The sequence below is a fragment of the Diadema antillarum genome, unplaced genomic scaffold, assembly GCF_040938485.1.
Source record: "Diadema antillarum isolate AM-2024a unplaced genomic scaffold, OU_Dant_1.0 seq00000796_RagTag, whole genome shotgun sequence".
In the NCBI taxonomy this organism is placed as follows: Eukaryota; Metazoa; Echinodermata; class Echinoidea; order Diadematoida; family Diadematidae; genus Diadema; species Diadema antillarum.
The window spans coordinates 302,126-328,939 of record NW_027271681.1 but is presented as its reverse complement, the minus strand read 5'-3'; the positions used below and the strand labels follow the sequence as shown (position 1 = coordinate 328,939).

Sequence of the window (26,814 nt, the reverse complement as noted above, 5' to 3'; positions counted from 1 at the left end):
CATCATGGCGACTCTACGGCATCTGTCGCTTGCCTCAAAATCGGGTAAGTAGGCCCTACTCGTATTTGTAATCATACTTGAATTAGCTGAAGTCGTTCCTTACAGTTGTGATTGACTTGATGTTAGGCCGATATTGGACTATGAATTATTACAGAAATCATATTTGCGCAAAATATAAGCAAAACATATAGGATGGACAAGACTAAAACAGGAGTTATAGTCCCGTGTGGTCAAAATTCTGTAACCTGTAGGCCTACGTCACGTGTAATTACGGCAATACTAACTAGATTCTACTAGATCTAACGTTAGATCTATACTAGCTAGAAATCTACTAGAAGTAAGTTAGGCTTCAGTTGTACTGTTATTAGTGGCAACATAATAGCATGTTTTCATTGAATTGCAATTTAGAAAGTGGGTTTTGTTTTTGTTACCATTGTTTTACTGGAATATTTTAACGATGTCTAACATGTACGGCATGTTAGACTAGAGTAAAATATCCCGTTTGCGGCAGTTTAAGCATTGTTAAGGGTTTTTCCAACTTGTAAACAAATCAGGCAAATTATTTTCAACCATTTCATATATCATAGACAAGATTATTCATTAACGCAATTGTTTTCATAAAAGAAATTTACCATTGACCAACGCAGTTTTCATGATTTACCAGGGCAAAACCCGTCACAATTTTCGCCGATAAGGGCGATATGCGACGTAGTATTTCTGCTTGCGGCACGATGTACAATCCCTATGCAATACGCGCTTGCTCCGCGATCTTTAGCTGAACGCCTTCACATGTCTCGCGAACATTGCGTAAGCGCTAATTCCCATTGCGAAAGCACGTGAAAATAGCGGGCGCACATGCATTGGCCGCAAACAAGATCGCAATTCTGGCGGTGTTGTTGATGTCTTTCTCGTGTTTTTCTCATTTTTTTTCGATGGTAACATCCACTTTCCGAAAAAAATGGCGACCCACATCGGCTCGCGAAAGTTCTATTTTACGTGAGGATATGTTTTCAAAATCCATGAACATCGAGAAAACGACAAAAAATCAAGTTTCTTGGACCATTGTTTCTTAACTGTTATCTTAAGAAGTACCGAAAATTTGATTTTGGATGCGATATGTTGTCATTTAGGTGAGAAAATTTCACTTTCGTCAGAGATCGTGCCCATTTTATCGGTTGGTTTTTGTTGATTGCTAGTGTGTTAGTATATGTGTAGTGTGCATGTAACAGTGCAATGCAGTGTTTAGCGGTATATTACCGTGTATGTTGTACCTGCCGCGAACGGCTGCACGGCCGCTTACTGACGCAGTTACTCTATGTCTATTAGTATTGGGCTATCCTGGGTTTTAGGGGTCTAAATTATTTTGGGCTTCTAACTTCAGCACAGGCATAGATACGGACTATGGAAAGCCAAATAGGATTAGGGTTAGGGTTATACTATAGGGTTAGGGTTAGGGTTATGGTGAAACCATTTTGGCTTTCCATAGTCCGTATCTATGCCTGTGCTGAAGTTAGCAGCCCAAAATAATTTAGACCCCTAAAACCCAGGATAGCCGTCTATTGACATTGTCAATGAAAAGATTAAGTCTACGACTTGTTTAGTTGTAGCGTAGTTGGATCAGACTAACGTTAGAGTAAAATATCCCGTTTGCAGCAGTTTAAGCATTATTAAGGGTTTTTCCAACTTGTAAACAAATCAGGCAAAGTATTTTCAACCATTTCATATATCATAGACAAGATTATTCATTAATGCAATTGTTTTCATAAAAGAAATTTACCATTGACAAACGCAGTTTTCATGATTTACCAGGGCAAAACCCGGCATAATTTTCGCCGATAAGGGCGATATGCGACGTAGTAGTTCTGCTTGCGGCATGATGTACAATCCCTATGCAATACGCGCGTGCTCCGCGATCTTCAGCTGAACGCCTTCACATGTCTCGCGAACATTGCGTAAGCGCCAATTCCCATTGCGAAAGCACGTGAAAATAGCGGGCGCACATGCATTGGCCGCAAACAAGATCACAATTCTGGCGGTGTTGTTGATGTCTTTCTCGTGTTTTTCTGAATTTTTTCGATGGTAACATCCACTTTCCAAAAAAGAAATGGTATCGGCTCACGAAAGTTCTATTTTATGTGAGGATATAAATCAAGTTTCAAGATAAAATCAAGTTTCTTGGACCATTATTTCTTAATTGTTATGTAAAGAAGTACCGAAATTTTTTTTTGGGATGCGATATGTTGTCATTTAGGTGAGAAAATTTCACTTTCATCAGAGATCGTGCCCATTTTATCGGTTGGTTTTTGTTGATTGGTAGTGTGTTAGTATATGTGTAGTGTGCATGTAACAGTGCAATGCTGTGTTTAGCGGTATATTACCGAGTATGTTGTACCTGCCGCGAACGGCTGCACAGCCGCGTACTGCCGCAGTTACTCTAAGTAACGTTAGATATTACATTTCTATTTTTAAGTATTATGATTGTGGCCATGATTTGACTCATTTTGAGTTGAGTCGAGTCTGGGACCAATGGGAGTAGACACAGATCTCTAAGTACTAAGTTGACTGATGAGGGAAAGCTAGTACATTATCATTCTGCGATCTGCATATAGCTGTATTTCTAGTAGATCTATACTCACGACTAACGTTACAGGGAGTTTTAAATTTTACTTTTGACCCACTTTTGTCACAGAGACTCCAACTCTCCCGTTTTCGACGGGAGATCTCCCGCCGAAAACCCATTTTTGAAAAATCTCCCGTTCTCCCGTTTGAGATTTGATTTCTCCCGCCCTGGCTCTGTGTCTCCCGTTCGAAAGGATTTCTTACTTATTGCTATTGTATGTTGCAAAAAATAAGCCTTATATAGCACCAGAGAGCATCTAGAACCCTGGGAACTTCGCACTTCACACACATCAACTTGGAGTCTCCCGTTTGCTAGGGGTTTCAGGCGGGAGAATCTCCAGATCAGAAGGTGCTTTGGGTTGGAGTCTCTGTTGTCAGCATTATTTATCAGGGGAAAATATCATGGGTTCTATGGGAAATGCACAGCTAATGACATTCTTGTTCACTTAGTGTTATTTAAAGTCTTGTGTCTGCAAATGCCAAATTTCTGGCATTTTTATGATAAACTATGAACTTCTGTTGTCCATTGTGATAACAATGATGATGACTAAACAATGATGATGACTATTATTAATTTTGAGTTATCATCATCAAATTACCCATGCCAAGGGAAACCTTTTATTATCAATATATAACTTACAATGTGATTCATTTCTGAAGTACTGTATACATGATATCCAAACAAGAATCATTGTTACTGCATTACAGTAGTAGAAACAAACAACAGTGTAAAGTAGTAATTCTGTTATTTCATTTTGTGCAGGGACTGCTCTGCTGTACAATTCACTGAAACCAGTGACATATGCATCGGCAAGAACATGTTATAGTAAGTGCAATTACTCATGTTTTGGGGATAATGTTTTTGTGATTTTGCTTGAGTCAAGTTTTACATAGGTGCTTGTTGTTGTTGTTGTTGTTTTTTTGTACATTAAGAACATGAAGTATCTTAAGTCAACATTTCCCAGAGAAGTACCTACAATACATTGAACTTAATTGCATTCAAAACTAATCGTTGTTTAATCAATATCTAACTTTTGCCCATTTAATGAGGACTGTTGGGATATTTTTCACATCATATTTACATGTATGCATTCTTTTGCAACAGGATCAATTTCTGGTCCAATTATTTGTTGATATGAAAACTTTGTTGATTTGAATTGGAAACACCATGTATACATTTCCTCTCCGAATGAGTTTTAATGGACAGTATGAACTGATAACTCAACATGTAACTTCTGTTCTCAGGTAGGAATTCTTTAATCATGACCTTGGTGTATAAATGGGTACCTGTTAATGCTAGGGTGATAGTAATGGCAGGGCCCTCTTGGAGAATAGTGTCAACACTGAAGAGGCTACCCTGGATAAAGAAGACCATGTTGTTGTTGTTATTATCATTATCATTATTATTATTGATATCAGACAAAGGGGCATACATGTATGTTTATTAAGGAGAGTGCATTCTAAACCAGCAGAAACTTGTGTTTTATGGTTGTACTGCTTGACAATGCTCATCATATATGTATCATCTTGCAGAGTATGTGAATGCCACAGAGCCGGGAGACACCATGAGGGACATCACAGACCGGGCCGCCTCAACACTTTTCTTCACCGAGCTGATCAGAGGTAACACAGCCCTCACCGCGTTCAGTGGCTGCCAGCTTACTAGTTCTCATAATAATGATAACAATGACCATTTTTATATCTAGTGTATATCACAACAAAAGAGAGAAAATAAATCAATGTCTCTAAGCATATCAATGGAAGAAAAAAAAATGAAATTAGACAAGACAGCAAGAGAAGAGGAAACTAGGTAAGATGAAAAGAGACAATACTTTGACATAGAGCACAATGTAGTCACTTTGTGACACCTAATGTTTAAAAAAAAAGAAAAGGGAACAAAATGAGGAAGATATGCCTGTATATTGCATGGTTTCAGAGAAAGTGTAGATGACAGTAACTGCACCATGGTGATTACCAGATATAACTTGTCTAGTGTTTCTGTGCTGCTTCTTGTACTGTTCCATGGATCAAACCGTGACTTTCGTTTTATCTTGTTCCCTGTAAAATGTGAAGATGTTTTTCTTCTGATATAGATAAGCATTCGCAAATGAGAACATGAAGGGAGTTACAGAAACAATCATTGTCCATGATGTGGCTGCATGTCAGCAGTAGAAGCAATACAGGTGTACTATACTACTTTTGCCAGTCACATGGTACTGTATTTGGGTACCTAAAAGAAAAAACAAAAACAAAAAACAAACTGCTTCTTATGAGAATAGTCATTGTCAAATTGTGCATGTTCCGCATGAAGTGAGATTGGGAGGCCACTGATGCACTGATAACTGCAAGTAGTTGGATTGGTATTGTCAAATGTTGAATTTAAGTTATGATATTATTATGATTATGAAATCTCGGGGAATAATTTTTCCTGGTATCGCATCGCAATTTTGCTATGCATTTTTACACCACTACTTCAAAAACTAACTTTTGTGTAGCAGTTTTCTTTCATAGAAGTGTACTGGATACCATTTGAAATATTGTTCATCCGCTGAAAGTGCTAACCAAATTTCAGTTGTAAAATTATTCCCTGAATCTACTCACTTATGTAATCTGATAATGTCATTTATATATTTTACTGAATCATGTTAAAAATGCAAGATGCATCATGAATAGCATAATTTTTTTATTATTCATAATTTTCTGTAACAATCAAAGTAAAAGATATTTAGATGTTCTCTGTAACATGGAATGTATTCTGTTCTGTGAATAATTGTTCCAAAGCCTATTTCCACAGTTTTACTAGTGGACAATGCAATATTCAACTCATTTTAATTGTCATCTTTAACCTTATACATGTATTCTTCTTACACACCACTGAAAGGTCTGGGCATGACACTGAGTTACCTCTTCCGGGAGCCAGCCACCATCAACTATCCGTTTGAGAAGGGACCCCTCAGCCCCAGGTTCCGGGGAGAGCATGCCCTCCGCAGGTATCCCTCTGGTGAGGAGCGCTGCATTGCCTGCAAGCTCTGTGAGGCTGTCTGCCCAGCACAGGTTAGTATTGGAGCTGTTTGTTTGTGGTTGTTTTTTTAATCCTGTGTCTGGCCATTCTGAGGGTTTGTTTGTTTGATTCTGGGATGGATTTTGTTTTGTTTTGTTTTGTTTTGTTTAGTTTGGTTTGGTTTGGTTTGGTTTGGTTTGGTTTGGTTTGGTTTGGTTTGGTTTGGTTTGGTTTGGTTTGGTGTAGTATAGTTTAGTTTAGTTTAGTTTAGTTTAGTTTAGTTTAGTTTAGTTTAGTTTAGTTTAGTTTAGTTGTTTGTTTTATGGGGGGGGGGGCATCTTGAAGGAGAGTTCTTATGCTTGACATCATGTGTGTACAAGTCTTACTTTCTTGAGACCACATTTAGTCCCATGTTTTTCTTGCTGTCTGTGTATCAGCCTTCCAGAGAGTCAAGAAGTTATTCACTTTTGAAATTATTTCTCTGGTTATGCTGTACTTGATTTTATTTATTTATTTTTTTTTATTTGCATATTTGTGCACTCATTGCACTATATTTTGTTTTTGTTTTGTTTTGTCATTTTGTTGTTTTAAAGATGATGGTAGAAGAGCATTACTGGTATCCCATAGGCTATTCCGTTTTGAATTTTGCAGTCAAGATTACCCAAAACAGCTTATGGACACCATAGACAGATGTACAAGGATGTAAGAGCAGTGTGAGATATCATGACATCATATGAAAGATGATAAATAGAAAATTCAGCATATTTTCACTTTTCTAGCATGATAAAAGAATTCTTAACTTACCTCCTTCAGAAAGCAGGGGAGAATGATATTACCCTTAGCATATGTGAGTATCAAGTCAAAGAAATGTGTACTTAAAAAAATGAATTTTGTGGAAGGTTCTTTACATTTTCATACATTGTTTTCCATACGTGACATCACAAAGAGTTGCAGTCTTCTCATCAAGCAGTGGTGGCGCCAAACTTTAACAATTCATAACTTTGCAACGGATTATCTGATTTTCCTTGAACTTTCACTGATGTATTCTACTGATATTGCCGCATTCACTCGTTCACATATACATACCATAACATGTGTATTTGGGTTTCATTCCCCTTTAAGACTTGCTGTGAGCAGACTGAGTGAAGGATTGAAATCTGTCAGTGGTATTGTGCGAAGAGTGAGTCATAGCAATATAAGAGTTTGACATTTGTGGTCTTTCGCTTCCTGACAGGCAATCACCATCGAGGCAGAGCCCAGGGCAGACGGAAGCAGGCGGACGACTCGCTACGACATCGACATGACAAAGTGCATCTACTGCGGGTTCTGCCAGGAGGCGTGTCCCGTGGATGCCATTGTTGAGGTGAGAGGGCGATGTGTACAGATAACGAGTATGTGCTTATCTTATACTGTGCACTCCTGCTATAACGAACACAGTTTTAACAAAATCCCTGAAGTAGAAATTCAGGTCCCAAAAGTATCATCTACATTATATCATATACTTTATTATATACCTCATTTCTAGAATCCTCTCATCTGATTGGTTAAAAGGGGAGTCATGAAAATAGCTGTGCCCTATTTTTGAGTTAGTGTGACCGGGGCCCGGGCACGGTTAGTAAATAGGTTTTAGAGACAGTCACGACCCCATACACATAGATCGCTCATATGTACGCACCAATGATACGACCGCTGCGCATTCGATCAGCGTGCTGTAAAAGAGACTAGCGGACTGGTTTGGAGACAGTCGCAACTCGCAACGTACATACACTGTGTACACATAGATGATCACATGTACACACCAATGATACATGTACGTACGACCGCCGCGCTGTTGATCAGCATTGATTACAACTTACAAGTGCTGTAAAAGAGACTAGAATCTATATTTTCGGTATCTATATTTCGGAATCTATATTTTCGGTATATAAAACAAATAATGACTGCTTGATATTCGGGGCACAGTTAAGATTATGTAGGCCCTCAGTGATGTGAAAACCATAACCATGCCCTCAGCTTCGCTTCGGGCATGGTTACGGTTTTCACATCACCTCGGGCCCATAATATTAACTGTGCCCCTCATAGCAGTCATTATTTGTATACTGTTTGGCTATAATGAAGGAATCTTTAAATTGTGGTCAGCTAGTGATATGATGTCACTCGGCGTTTTCACATCAGACTGATAAAAATCCAAGCTCGAAATATTTTCGCGATTGCGAACTAGCGCGCTATTTCATTTCTTATTCACATCAGCCCGAAGAGACTTAGCCCGAATTTTTCAAGCTAATTCGACAGCTGAGTATGTGCAAATAGCATAAGTAATGTGTGTGCCCTCTCAAAAATTCCTCATGATTTGTGTACGGTTTGCCTCGATCGATCGGGTCACACACACTAGGCATAATGGATACATCGCGCTAATTTCTCGAGTCGTTTTCACATTATCAAATAGCGCGCTACTATCCTGCTATTTCAGAAATTTCCCGAGTTGGACTCGAGAAATTTTCTCGATCAGAGCGACACAATTAGCGCGTTAATTTGTGTTCACATTATCAAATAGCGCGATATTTCGCTATCGGGAAAATTTCCCAAGTCAGAAAATAGCGCGCTATTTCGAAACATCGGGCTGATGTGAAAACGCCTAGTGACATTTCATTGCTTAAACAATGCATGCTCCTTTGTTGTGTAATATGGCAATGGAGGAGCTTCCCTCAAATTTATGGTTTGTATGGAGACTAAGCTTGGTCTGATTTCTAGAATACTGGCCCTAGTTTCAATGTACAAAGCAGACCTGTACTTGCACGCAGGTGATCGTGGTGACTGTTGCTGAATTTGGGTCACATAATCTATGTATTTTGAATTATCAGCTTGTAGATAACATCCTTTTTTACACCCCCATCTACACATGGTGTGTATGGGGTATATAGGAATCACTCTGAGGTCGGATGGCTGGGCGGTCCGTTGCAAATCTTGTGGATCGAACTACTCGCTCATTTTATGAGCAATTGACCCCAAATTTGGCACGTGTGTCCGCTATCAGAGGTAGATGTGCAAGACACCTTTTTTCATTAGTATCGCATAATGCGTTGCCATGGCAGCAGCAAATTTTTTAAACTGAAGGAGGAGGTCCAACTATTATAGCACTTTAAACTTGCAACTGGCCTTCCAGCCGTAGAGCATCCTGAAATAATTGATATGTATCTTATGTCCCCCCCCCCAAAAAAAAAAAAAAAAATTACAACGGTACCCTCCGCAAAGATAACTTTAAAAATAGTGAATCAATCCAAATACAATTTTAAGGTATGAAACTATAACTCATTGCCCACATCTTACAGAAAACCCCATTTGATTTGCTTCAGTGGTCAAGGAGAAATGAGGAATTTTGTAGAGCATGTCAGGAATCTCTTTCCTCCAAGTTCTGTCTATTGTGTTTACACATTAACATGCAGTTCCAAGAGCATCCAAGTGCCAAACTTGGAAGAATCAGACTCGTGACATGCTTTACAACAATCCACATTTCCCTGTGACCGCATAACCAAATTGAATGGGGTTTTCTGCAAAATAGAGCTAAGATGTTATATTTTAAAACCCTGAAGTAGCATTTAGAAGGTTTAATCATATTGGGTGTTATCAATGCGAAAATCTGACTGTAATTTTTTTTTTGGACATACTGTAATGTTGTGTTTCCCTTTTCCACCCCCCGTCGCCTCTCAAACATACAGGGCCCCAACTTTGAGTTCTCCACAGAGACCCATGAGGAGCTGCTGTACAACAAGGAGAAGCTCCTAAACAACGGAGACAAGTGGGAGGCGGAGATTGCTGCCAACATCCAGGCCGATCATCTCTACAGATAGGAGGATGGCCAAAGGATGACTTCTGTCATTTTGTTTTTTGAGAAAAGAAAAGAAAAACTTCAAATAACAAGAGCTTTTATCTATACATTATAAAGCAAAGTCACGTCACATAATATCGCCAATATATACTCACTTTCTTTTGTCTTGTGAAAAGGCAGAAAGCCTGAGAGAAATATTGTTCTACTGTGATTGCAGTCAGTTATATGAAAATGAGTGAGGACATCATAAGAAAATGTTGGACTTACATTTACTTGTTTCAAGTGTTTTCTACCAGAAAACCCAATATTGCACATGTATGTTTCTGGAGAAAAATTCATATTCATTCATCAGTTGTTGTAGTGAGACCCATATTCTACACTTGTACATCATTAAATCTGTGCAATTTTTAAAAAGTGGACTACATTTGTCACATAGAGTTTGGTTTCCTTTGGTTTGCTTTGTCAACATTTGATATGCAAGAAACATGATGGATTTAATTGCATCCACAGTCAGTGGGAAAATGTAACATTATTAGTTGTGTCAAGATGTCGATCAGAAATAATGTGTTTCATTTTGCAACTAAATTCTACAAAATTCCTTCTGAAATGCTGACCTTTGCTCTCCATACATGGCTTTAATCCAGATGTTCATGAAAAATGTCTGTCGCACAAATTTAGCACTTAAAAAGGGCATCGAGTTGCCCAGCTTTGCAGTCGTTTGTGTAAGCTGTGTAAGGTTAGCAGTTATACGTCAGCATCACTTAGCTTTCAGCTGTTACACAAAGGTAAGAACAAGGAAAGCTAGAGTGTGATGAACCCCTCAGGACAATGACCCCAAGTGGCCCTCTGTGAGCCAACAGATTGCTTGTGGTACAGTGGAACCTCATTATAAAGAGGTCAGATTTGACAAAACTCATAGCAAGGCGATTTTGCAGATCCCAACTCTTTATACATATATTTCCTCTTTATACATGTACATGTATTTCCTTATTTTTGTATCCTGATGTAGCAAGGTAAATGTCATGGTATTTAGGTCCTAATTATGAGGAGATTCCCCCCTGCCAACAGAATTAAAGTCTGGATGCTCATCAAATTCTATTTGCATACATTTGACATGTTACAGTGCTTATATCAGTCCCTGCAATATAAGAGTTGAACACTCCGCTCATAAGTTTGGCGTGAAAGATTACTAGAGACTACTGTGTGTGTATTTTCATTGTGATGCTTGCATCAGAGATGCCCCCGACTTTTCAGACTAACAAGGTCAGATTGTTTCATTTTGCTTTACATGAAGTATGAGGAAAGCTTTGAGAGTCACAAGAAATTGTTTGATAGGGCAGTACATGTATTGTATTGCTGCACTTGTTTTGGGGAGAAACTCACGAGGGTATTCTAAGGTGTGAAATATGCACCTGGAAACAAAAGAATTAAAAAATGTGAGAGCTTGGTGATGGTTGGTCGGAGAATAAATATTGACTATTAAATATTTGTCAAGTCCAGTGAATTGTTTTATCCACAAGTGCTGTCTGTGTGCTGTGAATCATTAGCTTTCACTGAAATTCTAGTCCATGTGTATGTGGATTGTCTTATAGAGTATAGAATGATGAAACAGATAGTAGTGTAATTAGATTTTTTGATTGAGAACATACAAGTGACCAAGCATTCATTTGCCCGACACATAATTTTGCTCATGACTGATCATACGTATACAGTAGACATTGTACAGTGACAGGTCATTAGCACTAATACATGTAGCAGTTTCATTTCACGTTGGTGACCGAGCGAGATTTCATGTTTTTACTTACACCTGCGAAAATGGCTGCTGTGAAATATAAAGCGTGCTTCGTTTTATAAAACAAATAATACACATTTTGTTTGGGCATTTGTATAATTATTCATGTTTACTTCATATGAAGTAAACTTGATGAGGTGACATTGTATTTTTACAGTGTACTCCTATTTAATCACAATTCTGATAACAAATTATTCTCATCTAGGTAAGATGGCAAATGGAGTGGACCAATTCTAAATTACTTTTGAACAAATTGTTTTTCCTCAAACTTTACCAGGTTTTTAACTCATCTGTCTGCAGTCACTGAACCCACATTGTAATTGTGTGTGAGTGTGTGTGTGTGTGTGGGGGGGGGGGGTCCCTTTTAATGTCTGATGCACATTCCCAATCTGTATGATTCTTGTTGTATGGACATTTATTTTTTGTTTCAACATCTATTTCATTACATAATTGACGGGCAAACCCATGGCTAAAAGTTCATCATTTTGAACATTGAAGAAAAAAATCTGTCTTTGGGGGTCATACTATTCTAAGAATATCTATGGGGCAGAGGGCTCAGGTCCTAGTTTCATATGATTTATTCAAATCAGGAGTTTTAGTGAAAATTTATGTCTAAGTCAAAAGGCCAGTTTACTAACATATTGAAATTTATGGATGTTTCTTCCGTCCTGACGTAGTATATGTAACAAGCTATTCAATTAACTTGTACCTCAAAAACATTTTTCAATACTTGGGATCCAGTTTCCATACATTAGTCATTACTACATTGAGCAAACCTTGGGCAAGCTTTCAGGTTATTAAGAAGAACCATATTCAGAGACGCAGACATAAAATTTGAATATGTTAGAAAACTCGTAGTCCATCGAAGACTAACGAAGGCTATGACATCACCTCATAAAATGTGAATATGAGATTACGACAAATAGTTGTACTAATTCTACTCTTTTATGAACACAGGAACCTTTATAGAGTTATCAAAGTGATGATGTCACAGCCCCCTTAAAGGGACTGTACAGTACTGGTTGAGGTGGGGATTCATGTTTTGCACATACCTAAGTGAGATAATGAGAATCCTCTTATGAAATATGAAAGAGCATGTAGTTTTAAGACGGGTTAAACGTTTATTTGATGAAACCTGGCTTTCAAATGGCTGAGATATCAAAAAAAAAGTGATAGTAATAAAAAGCGACATGCCACAACTTTATTAGGATCTCTTTGTTTCACCTTGTTTTTGGATATCGCAGCCATTTCAAAAGCGATTTTCATCAAATAAACTTTTGATACCCCATGGAATTGCATGCTCTTTGACATCTCATAGAGTGGTTTCTGAATATCTTGCAAAACATTCAAAGCTAAATCCTCACCTCAACCAGAACTGTACACACCCTTTAAGTTGTTAGAACATTAGTGCTGGTTCTAAACAAGATATCCTGACACAAGGCTTTGAGCAGTGGGTTGGAATCAATATGAGCACTGACGGCACCTTTTGTGTTCGCAGACATTTTTAGGGTACATGATGAGGTTACTTACGACCAGTTCCCATGGCAATGAATGGCTATGATGTCACACTGCTGTACTCAATAGGTTCCATACCACATGTAATATAATTTAATGAAATTCTAATGGTGTGTTTGAGCTTCTCTGTAACCATTCCACACATCCCACAAACTCATACACTGTGTATACAAGTACAGCCATGAACACCTTACTGGAATATTGTTATTTTAATGATAAGAATGTCTTGCACTTTAAATCAAAACTTGACAAGTAACAGAAGAAAAAAAAAATCATATTTGAATGAGGACAGTAAGCATGTCTTGCATGTAATTGCATTAATATTACTCATGCCAGCTTCAAGATGGCTTGTTAATGGTATCGGCTGAAAATTTTTGAAACACAGGAGATACTGGTGCTTAACAATTCTGTGCATTACAATTAAACAGACAAAATAATGCCTCCGCCACCCTTCAGGCGGAGGCATAGAAAAGAGACAAATACTTTCATGGAAGTAACTCAATGTATTCCATCAGATGGACAAAGTGTGGCTCCCTAATTTACTATGAAACCTGCATTTGATACTTGAGACATTCGTCTTTACCTGCTTTAAAACGCAATGGATGGAATGGTCACAACAGTGTAAGATCATGGATAGAAAACATCTACTGACATTAAAACACAAGTTCACGGAATCCCTACAAGCTCGGGAGTGCAAGGTCGCTGAAGAAGAGGGACAACAAAACTTGCAAGGGGAAATTTCAATCTTGCTCCACCTATATGGCTCGTAAACTTGACAATTATGATTCCTATTCCTTTGCATTGACACAAATAACACTTGCAACAACAGTAACATTTTACAAATTAAAATAGCTGCTCAAATTTGACGATCAGAGCCCTCATCTCAAAGATAAAAATACCTTTTATCTCGAGTCAAATAATTATAGTACTATACTGGTAACCACTTGGTGACATTGTCAAAAGAAACTATGTTGTCAGTTTTCCTGGCATTCTAACAGCCCCTGAGATTCAAATTTGCTGTGGGTATGCGAAGGGGGGCACAAGCAGGAGCAGAAGCGAAAACGGCAATTGCTTCTTCGTAGGCACTGGTTTACTGTCCCTTCCCTTCCCTTCGGACTAAAACATTTGCCACAGACGTCTACCAGGTACATTACTTTCAAGACTCCACTAAAATATTACGAGAATTAGCTGTTCGTTTAGACAACTGCACAGATCTGGTTATGGGTGAGAGAAAATCACTCCTTGTTTACAGTCGACAGGGAACACCACCACATGTAACTTTGTGACCTTGTATCAACTTTGTATCATGGTGAAATCTGGGAGTCTAAACTCTTTATAACTATGAACATTTAATATCTGAAATGTATTACTTGTTGCATCTAGGTTGCATAGAAAAAATAGAGCATAGCTTCAAAGCAGAAGGGGGAAAAAAATTGTCAGCATTGTTCCCAAAAGTGAGTTTACTGCAGCAAATCACAAATATGTTATTCTTTCTCGTTATTTGGTTTTGTAGATGGCAGCCTTTATAAGTAAACATTAACAAAACTTATTTCATATCATGTTAATAACAGTACAACAGTAACTTAAAAATGCAATGCAACTTTTCTGCCTACACCATACCAGAACAGCATCTGGTTAAAAAAAACAACAACAACATGACAGAGGAAGGCAGTTTCTTCAACCCTTCGAATTTAGGATATGTGCAATGCAGTTTTCTGTTATACAAGCATGGGTTTTATCATCTCAACTAAAATGTTCAAAAACATATCACATCTAGTCAAAATCGAGCAAGATTGTCATGTCATCAGTGTGTCTGTCGTATCAACAACCCCAACAGCAGTAAATAAACACTGGATGTAAACATTACCCACTTCCTACACAGGACTGAGAAACAACGCAAAGTTGACAATCCCCATCCCGCCTCTCTGTTTGTTTCTTTTTTTCTTCAATATTCCTTGCTCCCATTTTCAGAAACAGGCAATGTAATAAAAAGATTATCTGAAAGGATAAGAAAAAAAAATTGGAAATTGATTCAAGCATAAATTAATTTCTGTTGGGAGTGGTTTGCCTGCTGCTTAAAAAGTGAATCGGGACTTCCACCATTCACCGACGATTTTTACACCCCAGCAAGATCTTCTCCAGTTTCTTGCCAACAAATTCTGAGTGCACTGACTGCATGCCTCACCCACTTCTTGGAAGGGTGCGTATGGCTCTAAGAAATTTGTAGGACAGGTTATACAGTGAAGGACTAGTAGTTAAGAGCTCCTCGTACAGATTTAATTTCATTCTGTTCACACACACTCAAATTTTCCCTTGAAACCGAAATACCGCTGAATGGGGTGAAAGACAAAACAGCCTGGAATGACTTTACGAGCAGTCCGGTCCTTAAAAAAAAAGAGAAGAGACATGCACAATCCATACATGCAAACGAGTCAATCCGTATTCAATCCTGCAAAGATTCACACTACTGAATGGTTCTACGATCTTCAAATGATATGGAGGAACAATCTCACTGTCAATGCCCAGAGAAAACAAACAATCATTTTATACTTTATCATCATTGCCCATTCAAGGCAATACCATAAGAAGGTGATGTCAATTTGATAAATTCTAATGAGGCTGAATCAAGAAAGTTTAGTAAGAAAAGGTCATAAATTCTGACACACACCAAAGACGTCAATCAATATCACCGACTAACTCCCAGCTATTCTTCATGCAGCATTTATCTTATTTTTTCTATCAAGGGTTGCACTTTCTATTTTTCTGTTCGCAAAGTAGCTTGGTATCTTCTTCACCTTAATTATAGTTTTATCCTTACAACTATATACCTGTCATCCTACAATGCATGTTAATACTCATCATCTGCCACGGGTAAAAAAAGAGGTGCTCTGCATTTACTACAGTCACAAAGTTATTTGTGGCAAATTGTCCAATGACCTTTACACAATTTATACCCTGAGGAATACAACAAGATCATCTTTTTTTCCAAAAAAAAAACATTCTTCACAAATAATGCAGAACAATCTACCAATGAGCAAGATACAGATGAAGCTCAGCTGCTTCAGCAAATGCAAAATTGCCCGTGGCATCATCTGCGAGAGGCGACAATGGGCTCACAGAAACAGAAGTGCGCTCATTCATCATACCATGGTATAGTGTAATGTGCAACATACTGCAACAATTACAGAGCCACATGAAATGCCTTTACAAGAAGCAAGGAAGAAAAACAAGATAAATATGTTGTTGTTTGTTTTTTTACAGATATCATGACGAAAACAGCTTACTGCAAACTTTTATGCTCACAGCGATAAGTGAATAGCTGTGGTATTCCCTTTCATCTAGATCCCACACAGAGGCAGGTGTATCCTATCCCCCAAGACCAAATTGCATCTCACGATGAATTCAATTGTCCTCACATTTGTCTCATCATACAACATAGAAAAGAATTAACTTTGCTCATTCTTGGTTCAATGCAACTTTTCTATAATTTTAAAGTTTACAACACATATTCTCAGACAATTTCTCTTTCAATCTTATTAGTATTAAACCTCACATTAATCCTGATGTATCAGTATCTGTGGCAATGAGACTTTGGATCGGATTATATCAAAATTTCAAGTTTGTTTCCAGTTTCTGCGTCGGACGACAGATACAAATACTACATTTTGTTTTCTGCAAACAAGCCTAAGTCCATTTAAGAGGATGACATGTTGATGTTAGTGGAGGCATTATATACTATCACAACGACAAGGCTTCAGATAGTTCATTTGACTGCAAGGGTACTCTCACTGCAAACAGTCTGGGGATCAGCATGGGACGTACGTCAGACACTTCCATGACGTTCACTCCCCCTCCTCGGCCACCCACCACCGACTTTTCTCTGGGATGAGAGCCAGCCACAAAGAAGAAATAAATAGGAATCAACCTTGCATAATTAATTTTTTTTGCGTTGTCCCTGCCACACAGCCGCCCAGTGACCGGTGAAGACATCTCCTCTCCTTCCAGAACGCTCTCCACCACAGAGTCTCCGTGTCGTTTTTTGTTTCCCCTAATAAACTGCTCTGATGATAAAATTTTTTTTTGAAGGACGTCCCTACAATCACCCCAGTGATAACTAGAAAGCCATCCTCAAGATTCCTCCTTGGCATCTCCTTTTCCTTCCGAGCCAGCCTTGGCAGGATCCGCCGTGCTCTCCTCCTTCTTCTCCTTTTCCTTCTCCGCGCCCTCTTTCGCCTCGTCCTTCTTCTCGGACCCGTCCTTCTTGTCTGCGTCGTTGACCGTCATGCCGCCCAGCTTCTCGGCGACGTCGTCAGCTTCCTGTTTGGACTTGTCCGTCTCCTTGGATGCATTCTCTGGCATGTCGTCCTCCTTTTCGTCATCTGGTGGGCCAAAAAGATTTCCTAGTCTGGTAAGTGTGTACGTAGTACAATATATAGATGTACATATATCACTACTTGGCAAATGGATTCATTATGGGAAAAGCAAACTGTGCAGAAAAATTATTAGCACAGTACACTGCTGTTCTACAGGTAATCTTCAAATTTTTCATAAGTTATTGGCCGTTGAAAAGGCACTGTCATTTTCTTTGATATGGAAGATCAAAATCATGACATTATTGCTTGTCTTCTTGATATGGACAGTGGCCAGCACATCTGGTTACATTTGAATATGTGTGGACATGTCACGTAAATCAGTGCTCCTACTGGCAAGATACATCGAAAAGATTAATCTGAACATCAGGCCTGTACTTGTCAGAATACAAAACACTGGCAATATCAACATAGCTTCCGACATGGTCATTAATAGAATCACTTTTAGTTTCAGCAGAGCACATTAAGGTAAACCTTGTTACGAGATACTCGCGACCGCACCAATTTTCTCATTCAAACAGATGCCCATCTGGTGCTACATTAATACACACATAGGACCAAAAACAATCGTGATAATATCAAGCCCCAGTTGCATTTGAGAGAGACATCCTGTTAGCATATGCTTCTCTCAAATAAATGATATTTTGAAGAGTAAATTTGTAAACATGTTTATTTGTATAATCATAGTGAAAATGCCCGCCTATTAAGTATAAATATCAAGTTTATCTGTGGGTCTACGACTGTAACATCTTGTGGAAGGGGTAGGGGGAAGAGAGAACGAGAGAGAGAGAGAGAGAGATAGGGAGATGGGCGTGGATATGTTCTACTTGTTTCCAATGACAAACTTTCTATGGATTCTTACTACTGTAAAACGAGGAATGTTCGCATGCATTTGAATTTCGCGAATTTCGCGAGCGCCAAGATTCGCGAAATCAAAATGCACACAAAAATTCTTGCCTACACAATGCATTGAATGCCAGTGGCATTTCGCGAAAATTTCAAAAAAAGCCGTCGGCTCCAATCCGCAAAAAATTCATGCCACGAATATATCATGTTTTACAGTATCCATGTGGGAGTGGAACGTCCTTCATCATAGCTAAAGAAACAGAGTCAGTCTCTCCTACAACTATGGGCATAACATGAGAAGATAGCATGCTGTATACTGCATGCTATAGTCTCAAAACTTCCAGACACTGCAAAGCGAGTGTTGCCTCCCTACTTTGTGTGTGATGAGGTGAAAAAAACGCACCTCCCGTTTGTGGATGTGTTACCAAATGCGTACAAGGTGTGTGCCTGGTCGAGAGTTCTCAAAGCATGTTTAGATGTCAAATTTTCCCCCAATACTTTCAATCTTGTCGTGAAGAAGCATAATTAAAGGAAGTGATGACGGTTTCACTGATGAAATCCTCTCAAACTTAAACAAAGTCTTCAAAAATGTGTTTACGATATCGGCTCAGCATAGCAAGCAAATTGTGTCATAGACATGCACGTTGAAAAATCTATACCAGGAAAATCTTTTGCAATAATGAAATCTCATATTTATTATGAAGAGGTTTGCCAGTATTTTCAGTGCATCATTACCAAAGAACAGTCAGAAGGATACAAAATCGAAATCACTTCAAGAATAGATTACACATAAATTCCAAACTAACATTAAAAAGAACTCCCATGTTATCACAGAAGTCATCAATCAGTGAATCACGTAGATCATCCTTACCTGATTCGTTGTACTTGCGCAGTTCTTCCTGGCATTCATCTACCTTCTCTTTGAATTTCTTTGCATCTGATCAAAAGAGAGACAAACAAATCAATCAAAGACATCTTATCGGCTGTCACTGATAGATTCAAATCCAACAAAACATTTTTCCTTTCTTTTTTGTTGGGGAAAAAGATCTTATGCAATACTTATGCAAGTTATTGAACCCATGTAAAAAAGCGGAAGTACAAAGTTTGCCTTAAATCCTTGTTATTTCGACAGAATTAGTGAGTAATTTAACTCTTGTACTGGTAAACATCCAGTCCAGTATGCAGAAGTATGTTAAAAGAATCTATAATTTCCAGCTCTCCTACATGCTGTTAGCGAGTCAGCTTCCAAATAAAACAGTTTCAGTACACTCACTTTCCGCATTTGCAAACTTGATGGCTAGCGTCTCCGGCTTGGGCTTCTCATCTGCGAAGTCTGCCTGTGTGTGCCAGACAAAGGCCTTGTCGCTACCGCAGTTGGGCTTCAAGTCCATTTTCAGGGAAACTGAGCAGGGGGAGAAGGGGTGGGGGGAGAAGATGTTGAATATTGCAGAAGAAGTTGTAATCATAACCCTGACATTTTCTTCTCTCTGTGTTCGCTCACTGACATTTACAAGACAAGGAGCATAACAACTGTTTTTACAGTTCACGATTAAGATAGGAACTACCCGATAGTATCCAGTATCTTCTTAGATGAAATAAGAGCACTTATATTGCCTAAAAATGACATACATTCTCCATTCCCAGATTATCTCTGCAGGTGCCATTCAAATTACCCTTTAATATTTTCATCACATGCACAAACAATCTTACTGTTGCTAGCCGAGTTAAAACTTTTTAAAAGCACCAATCAATCATAAATGAGCAGAACATCTATTATAATCTTCCAAATGTTTATGGACAAGTTTCCTTTTAATGTGCTAAACATATTACGAAATCTAGGTGTACTATACTTCACGGCCGGCCAAGTCACTTGTGCCGTGCTAACATATTTTGCTGATTTAATGCTTCAGTCTCCTGTAAATAGAACTGACTTGCAACTAGAAAGCCCCTCCCCCCTTTTTTTGAGTAATACCTGTCGGAAACTATATAATCTACTTTGATGTTTGCAAGTCATTGTCTCAAATTCTAGTAAAAGTCATGAATTTAATATCATCTGAAAGGTAGGAGTGCCTGACAAAAATCTAATCATGGCAGGTTGTGGCAATGAAATTACCAAGGGCAACTACGACTCAACTGTGGGGCGAGTGATATGACTGGATGTTTCCTATTGAAAGTATGGTGCTTTTATCCAAAAGGCCCATTAGAGCAACTGGAAGAACTCTCATATTGTAACACCCAGCATGGTGGGGATTCCCAGATAAGAACAATTTGCTTATGGTGCCTTTAATTTGTGACTCATAGAGTAACGACAAACACAAGACAATGAGCCATACATAGATAATTAGTCATGATGGACCATCAATGTGAGAAAGTCACAACTTCACCTCCCAGAAAGTGGCTTGCATTTGCACACCCTAGTATACCACTTCAAATCAATCTTTTCTTTTTCATTTTAGTCCTAACTATAGACGATCTTTGCAATGCATGAGACATCAATCACTTTTGATATCTCCCTTTCACTTGTTTGAGTGCTTAGGGAGTTTTCAGTAACCTCTCTCTGAACAGATCGACCTCATCAATCAATATACTACCATGTGAATTTTGCACGTTTACCATCAATGCACTTATGCGACATGAATACCACATAGTGACCAACCTTTTCTTTTCTTGTCATTGTCTTATTTTTTTTTCATTACAGTGCACTCCCGTTATAACGAACACGGTTATAACAAAATTCCGGTTACAACGAAATAAAATTTGGGGCCGCAACATTATCAACTCTATGTATTTTTATTGTTTATTCATTCGGTTATAACGAAAGAAAACTGCCGGTCCCGAGGACTTCGTTATAACGGGAGTCCACTGTACTACATTGTATTGACATTGTGTTATTTTATGTATGTTAATGTTCTGCATTGTTGGAAATGAATAAATGAAATGAAATATAAAGGACCCCAAAATTGCTTGTCAAATCAACAGCTGATAATCCCCAAGATGACAGAAAGACTCTCATACATATAAATGCAAATGGAAAAGAAATTAAAATTTGACATAAAATGTATGTGGCCATTCTTAGTGCTAAAACAAGGAAGGAGTCACAGGTCTATGACTGCCAAGCTATTCCACACAGGCATAAACATTCACACATCTTCCTTCCAAAGCAAATAAAGACAGGCATATTTATCTTAGCCCCATATTCACAGCTTAGGTAACATAAATTAAATTCATGGTTTAGATGTAGTCCCTGAACTAAATCGACCCAAAGAAGGCACACCTTCAACATGCATGTGTCCGAATGTGTTCAGTATTGCACATCTGGTGTTCTACATATGTCACGCACCATTTACTGTACATGCTGTTATTTTCGCATACAGATATTTTCACGAATGGGGGAACAGACATTTTCGTGCTTTGACATGGAGGCCATCATAAGCGCACTATTACCTTAGCCCATGATGACATTTTCACATGTCAAATCCGCAGTCCAACTGTGACTTGCGAAATTCCCGAAAATGTAAACCCTCACAAAAATAACAGCTTATACAGTACACAATCAAAATCTCCATACTCCACGCAATCGGAGTTCAACTATCGCCCTCACAGGCGAGCGTCGTCAAGACTTACTGTAATGGTTGGCACAGATCTTGAACGTCTTGTCTCGCCTCATGAGTATCCTCACTTTGCCCTCCGTGTCGTCCTTCCTCTTCAGTAGTTTGATCTCCCCGGTCCCTCTCTCCTTCCACTCTGCGGGGCTCTCCTCGTTGGCATAACGGTACAATTTGGCTCTCCTGCAGCAAAAAGAGAGGTAGAAAAATGACAACCATTTTAAAAAAATGAAGCAGCCTTGGTGTGCTACATCTCAATAGAGTTTAACACTGAATTTGTGTTCGGTAAAATTTGTAGCAAAACAATATGCACGTGACTTTTCACATGCACCAAAATTAACATGTGATTTGATATTACAAACAGATGAGTGATCATTATAGGCACTAAACCCCCCTAAAAAAAACAACAAGAAGACAATAACAGCCAACAAACAATTTTCCTATTGCCAAGCCCCCCAAAAGCTCTCTGTCAAGCAAGTAAAATATAGTTGGCTTTCCTACTTGCAAGGTCTAGTACACATAGCTAGGTAATGCATTTAGTGTGCTGTAGTCAAAAGTATAGTGACAAGGTCACACAAGGCCAAAGATATTATGACTTTTGCAATCACACATTAGTATTCAAGAGATTTCTGCTAAGTGCTGGTCTCAATATCCAGTCAATTGGATAGGTGAGTCTACTCTTTTCTCCTTCAGGACTAATTCACCCCCCTTTCTCCCCGTTTTGCCTTGAAATTCCAGAGATTGCTGTTACCCCCAGCAAAATTTATTGCTCCAATGTGAGTCATCAGCAGTTGGCATGTATTACCCCCCCCCCCCCCAACCCAAATGATCTGATTTCGCCTTTTTGTAGTCTGTATTTCTGATCCATCATTTGCTATAATATCTGGAAAACAACTGAAATATAAACTTGAAATAGTGCCCCCAACGAAATTGAGATTCCTTGTGTCAATGTGACCATGCCTGGTGATAGTGATTTGTACACTGTCTGATACACATTGAAGCCACAACCCTCCCCTCCGCCAAAGAAAGAGAGACTTTTATAACTATTAGATGCTCACATTTTAAACAGCTCCTCCTCATCTTCTTCTAGGGTTTTCACTTCCACTGGCTTCAGCTTCACAATGGGCTCGAAGTAAATCTCGGGACTTGGCGTCTCCTCCACTTGTTGTGGTTGCTGTTGTGGTTGCTGAAAGAAAATGGACAGATACCGAAACATTAAAGGGGATGGCTAGTAACTGATCAGTGGGAATCAGTGGGAATGCTGGGGGATGATTGTTCCAATCCTTGTGGGATTCATTTAAGAGTACATTATATATCTATTGTTGTGTGAAAATTATTTGCTTCAGAATGGTCTCATATTCAAGTAATATGCAATCTAATGTTTCCAGGTTAGCATGCCTGTACAGTTAACAGGGCCGTTAACGATCGCCCTGCCACTGTACAGGCATGCTCACCAAGACAATCAAGACATCAGCTACTGGAACATATGGCAAGCAAAAATATTTGTGTGCTTTTATTTTCGCTCTCGAGTAAATGTCCCAGTTCGCGGCCAGGCGCCGGTTCGCGGCCAGGCGCCGGTTCGCGGCCACTACAGCATATTTGGTAATATAACGCTGAACACAGCGACACACTCTATACAATATATAAATGACGCACAGGTCTGAGTGCGTCAGTCGGAATTGTGTGTATAAGGCAATGCTGCACACTGGTACTGGTCTGATGGTCCCTGACCAGTAAAAATGACTGTCGGACCACTAACTTTTTCAGGATTGGACCAGTAAAACGTCAAAAATCTGGGTACCTACTGGTCCGAAAGACAGATTGGACCAGTAGAAAAAATGGGTTAGTGTGCAGCCCTGCATAAGGTAACTATGGAATGCTTAACCCACGAGGCGAAGCCGAGTGGGTTTAGGCTAAATTTCATAGTTACCGCATGCACACTATATTCCGACTGACGCACGAAAAGACATGTGCCTCATCTGATTTATAGAATGGATAATTTTCTTGCCAAAAACCCATTTTTCTATTGTGTTACCCGATGACAAAATTACTGGATGCATTTCCTTTTGGCTTGGCATAGGACGCACGGCCAGCCATGCATCAGTAAATACTGATGCATGGTTGTTTTAGCCAATGGGCGTCTCGTACTGAGTGCGCGAACGCTTGCTAAGTGCGCGAACCTTTGTTACAAGTACGCGTACTCTTGCTACAAGTGTGCGATAACATGTTTACCACTGTGACTCAGCGTGCGGCCAGTAAAAATCAACACATAGCTCTCAACCAATGAGATCGCAGGATTCTCGCTACCCATTCTATAAACGTGTATACCACACATTCACTAACACAGTGCTAATCTACAAAAATCAACCAATGACATGGGCAAAATCTCCAAACAAAGAGAAATATTCTCACCAAAATGACAACATCTCGCATCCAAAATTTCATTTTCGGTACCGGTACTTCTGAACATCACAGTTAAGGAACAAGGGGTCTAAGAAACTGGATTTTTGTCATTTTCCTGATGTTCATTGATTTTGAATACATGTCCTCACATAGAAATAGAACTTTCGCAAGCCGATGTGGGCTGCCATTTTTTCCCGGAAGTGGATGTTACGATCGTTAAAATACAAAAAACAGAAGACAACAGTAACACCGCCACAACTGCAATCCCTATTCGTGGTCAGTGCACGCGCGCCAGCCTTTTTCATGTGCTTTCGCAATGGGACTTGGCGCTTACGCAATGTTTGTGAGCCAAATGAAGGCGTTCAGCAGAAAATCGTGGAGCACGCACGTATCGCATAGGAATTGTACACGAGGCTGGAACCGAACTATCACGGTCGTGAACCGGCGGACGCTGTACCGGATCGTGGCCGTGGTCTTTTTTTACTATCGCGATGGACATTGGTCTTGCGATGGTGACAACAATGTAAATTGGTAAGTGGTCAACCTCTATGATATAACCCGGGTTAAAGCAATTTGCAAGTAGTATGCGTTTCAGAGTGGAAAAACCCTTATGCAGCCGCAAACCGGAACACTTACTCTAGTTTCTGGTTGCGTGAAATGCACGAAAATTTCAACACTGCAAAAAATATCAACTTTTACACCCACTTACAAAGGGTATTGACATTTTGTAGTGTCCTGTCTTCATCACTCCCATCTGACTACCTCACAATATAATATACAGTTGTCAATTAACAGCAGACGTGACTGATACTTGAGAGTTTTCATTTCGAGTGAAAGATGGTAAATTCAACCTATAGAGCTAATATATAAATTTACTTTTGTCGTGCAATGCGATTTACTTATCCCTTTATCATTTTCTAATTTGTCCCTTTATCATCTCCTTGCTGGAGTGTAACGGTTAGTTAGAACTAACGGTTAGCTAGTTCTATCATCCTCAGAGATATTTTATTCATTCATTTCAGTCATTTCTTGTCCATGACATAGCACCATGGCTTGTGCCCTGAACTCCGCGCATGCGCAATTCGCTTCTGCCCTCGCACGCATCACAATGACGTCATTTTTCATTCATGAATCGGGAGCTACACCGAAGCTGCATCATCATTGGCTCTTTACCCCCGTCATTTACATATTTTCCCACAACGTTATAACATATGTGTGCGACGATTTCCAGCGCGATCGGCCGAACAGTTTGATACCAAACTCGGCATATTTACATCAATTTTCGATTTTTGGCAAAATATTTTCCTCCTTCGGTGTAACCATGTATTCAGTGAAGCTATCGTTATGTTTGAGATTCGATAAGTCATATTTTTACATGATTTCAAGGTGTGAATTTGTGAAGTTGTTCGATGTGTTCGTTGGTGTGTGTGTATCAATACATGCGATATGTATGGTAGCAACATGTACGGGTGTGGAGCGACACACATAAGAAGCTCAACACCACAATGCAAATTGGTTGCCAGATTGTATGGTTTGTGTAGCGTTGTGTACTGACGGGAGCTCTTCAGCGAGGTCACCGCCATAACCGCTACGTAACACGAAGGCAAGCACGCATGTTGAGTGCAAGGCATTGTGTACACCACACCGATCCATGGAGTAGTGAATCTCGCACACTGCGCTGTGCAGGGAAGAGGACGGCCGGGCGATCAGCCAATCAGCGGCCTGGCTATCATTTCACAGCTTTCAACGGGGGAGTTTTTAGTGTGCATAGACATTTGTTTTGTTCACATGCTTTTTACAAAACAAAAAAATAAATTTATACAATACAATTACATAAACAACATTCATTTCGTATAGAATATAAACAACACACTATTCGTAATTTCAAGGCAGGGAAGCCAAATTAAACGCAAATTTATATGGCCCATGTACAGTTTGCATAGCCACGGCACAGCCTGCCATTCTATGTAAAATATGCACAGACGCGACGCTCGATATTCACGACACGCTAGAAAGAAGTGCAACTTGCAACAGAAGCCAAAGTCTACAAGATAGATCCAAGTCGCGTCGTGTTATCTTGTCAGTTGTTGGCACGAGTCTATCAACGTCTTCAGGCGTGTCTTTAAGTGTCTATGTGTACCGGCATCATTAGTCACACACTTTATTTCCTTATTATTATTATATTACAGATCTACCACAGTATTTTTATCATTCATTCATTTACGTTGTTCTCGCAACTACATACTTCGCGGGGAATCGGCTATGAAGCGCTGAGTTCCCCCACACACCACGCAGCATCGGCAATGGCCGATCGGGTATCGCTAAAATCTGACAAGCTCCTATGATTTTTTCTAATATAGGTCTGATAAAAGCACTAAATGAAAAATCTCGAAACATTATCAACACTCACATACATGTGCATATTATACATTGATTTTAACTTACGTCAGCCATCATGTTGGACAGATAACTTCGGATTTTGAGATGTATTTCTTGTGGTCGTGAATGAATGAAATGACGTAGTAATCTCAGTGTGATCATACGTAAAGGGAACGTAGATAGTAGACCGTAATTCGTGACTCTCACGCTGGCGCTCTGGCCAAGGCGGCCAATCAACACAGGGGTTCAGCTCGGGCGCCAAACGCGAACCGAACGAGGGGGGAAGTACACTAAGTGTGAAGAAACCTGCCAGTTACGTGATTGCTGTCTACTTTATATCAACCGTTTATTATTTATTATGTAGAGCTAGCTAAAGGAGAGCAAGAGTACAGTCTGCAGTGTGTTACAAGAGCATACAGAGTAATTGTTTTATTTCTTCTTCAAGCTCCGGTCGTGTT

General features: G+C 39.3%; 2 protein-coding genes across 2 annotated transcripts; one reads left to right on the top strand and one right to left on the bottom strand.

Moving 5' to 3' along the window:
- On the top strand, positions 1-10,904 carry LOC139739339 (NADH-ubiquinone oxidoreductase subunit 8-like). The gene is made up of 6 exons (XM_071649955.1): positions 1-44; positions 3,383-3,445; positions 4,153-4,242; positions 5,501-5,673; positions 6,855-6,983; positions 9,337-10,904. Exons 1-6 carry the CDS (start codon positions 5-7, stop codon positions 9,466-9,468), a joined length of 627 nt encoding a protein of 208 aa, XP_071506056.1. The 5' UTR covers positions 1-4; the 3' UTR covers positions 9,469-10,904.
- Positions 10,905-16,331: 5,427 nt separating this feature from the next.
- LOC139739338 (ran-specific GTPase-activating protein-like) lies at positions 16,332-26,495 on the bottom strand. The gene is made up of 6 exons (XM_071649954.1): positions 26,423-26,495; positions 22,633-22,760; positions 21,594-21,757; positions 19,243-19,371; positions 18,841-18,906; positions 16,332-17,132 (listed from the first exon to the last, which is right to left on the bottom strand). The coding sequence occupies exons 1-6, from the start codon at positions 26,432-26,434 to the stop codon at positions 16,882-16,884; spliced, it is 750 nt and encodes a 249-aa protein (XP_071506055.1). The 5' UTR covers positions 26,435-26,495; the 3' UTR covers positions 16,332-16,881.
- Between the last annotated feature and the right edge of the window lie 319 nt (positions 26,496-26,814).

Coding starts and splice junctions, on each gene's coding strand:
- LOC139739339 (XM_071649955.1), top strand. CDS start 5: ATGGCGACTCTACGGCATCTGTCGCTTGCCTCAAAATCGG. Junction 4,243..5,500: donor CTTCACCGAGCTGATCAGAG/GTAACACAGCCC, acceptor CACCACTGAAAG/GTCTGGGCATGACACTGAGT. Junction 5,674..6,854: donor AGGCTGTCTGCCCAGCACAG/GTTAGTATTGGA, acceptor GCTTCCTGACAG/GCAATCACCATCGAGGCAGA.
- LOC139739338 (XM_071649954.1), bottom strand. Junction 19,372..21,593: donor GATCTGTGCCAACCATTACA/GTAAGTCTTGAC, acceptor CCCCCTGCTCAG/TTTCCCTGAAAATGGACTTG. Junction 17,133..18,840: donor GCGCAAGTACAACGAATCAG/GTAAGGATGATC, acceptor TTGGCCCACCAG/ATGACGAAAAGGAGGACGAC.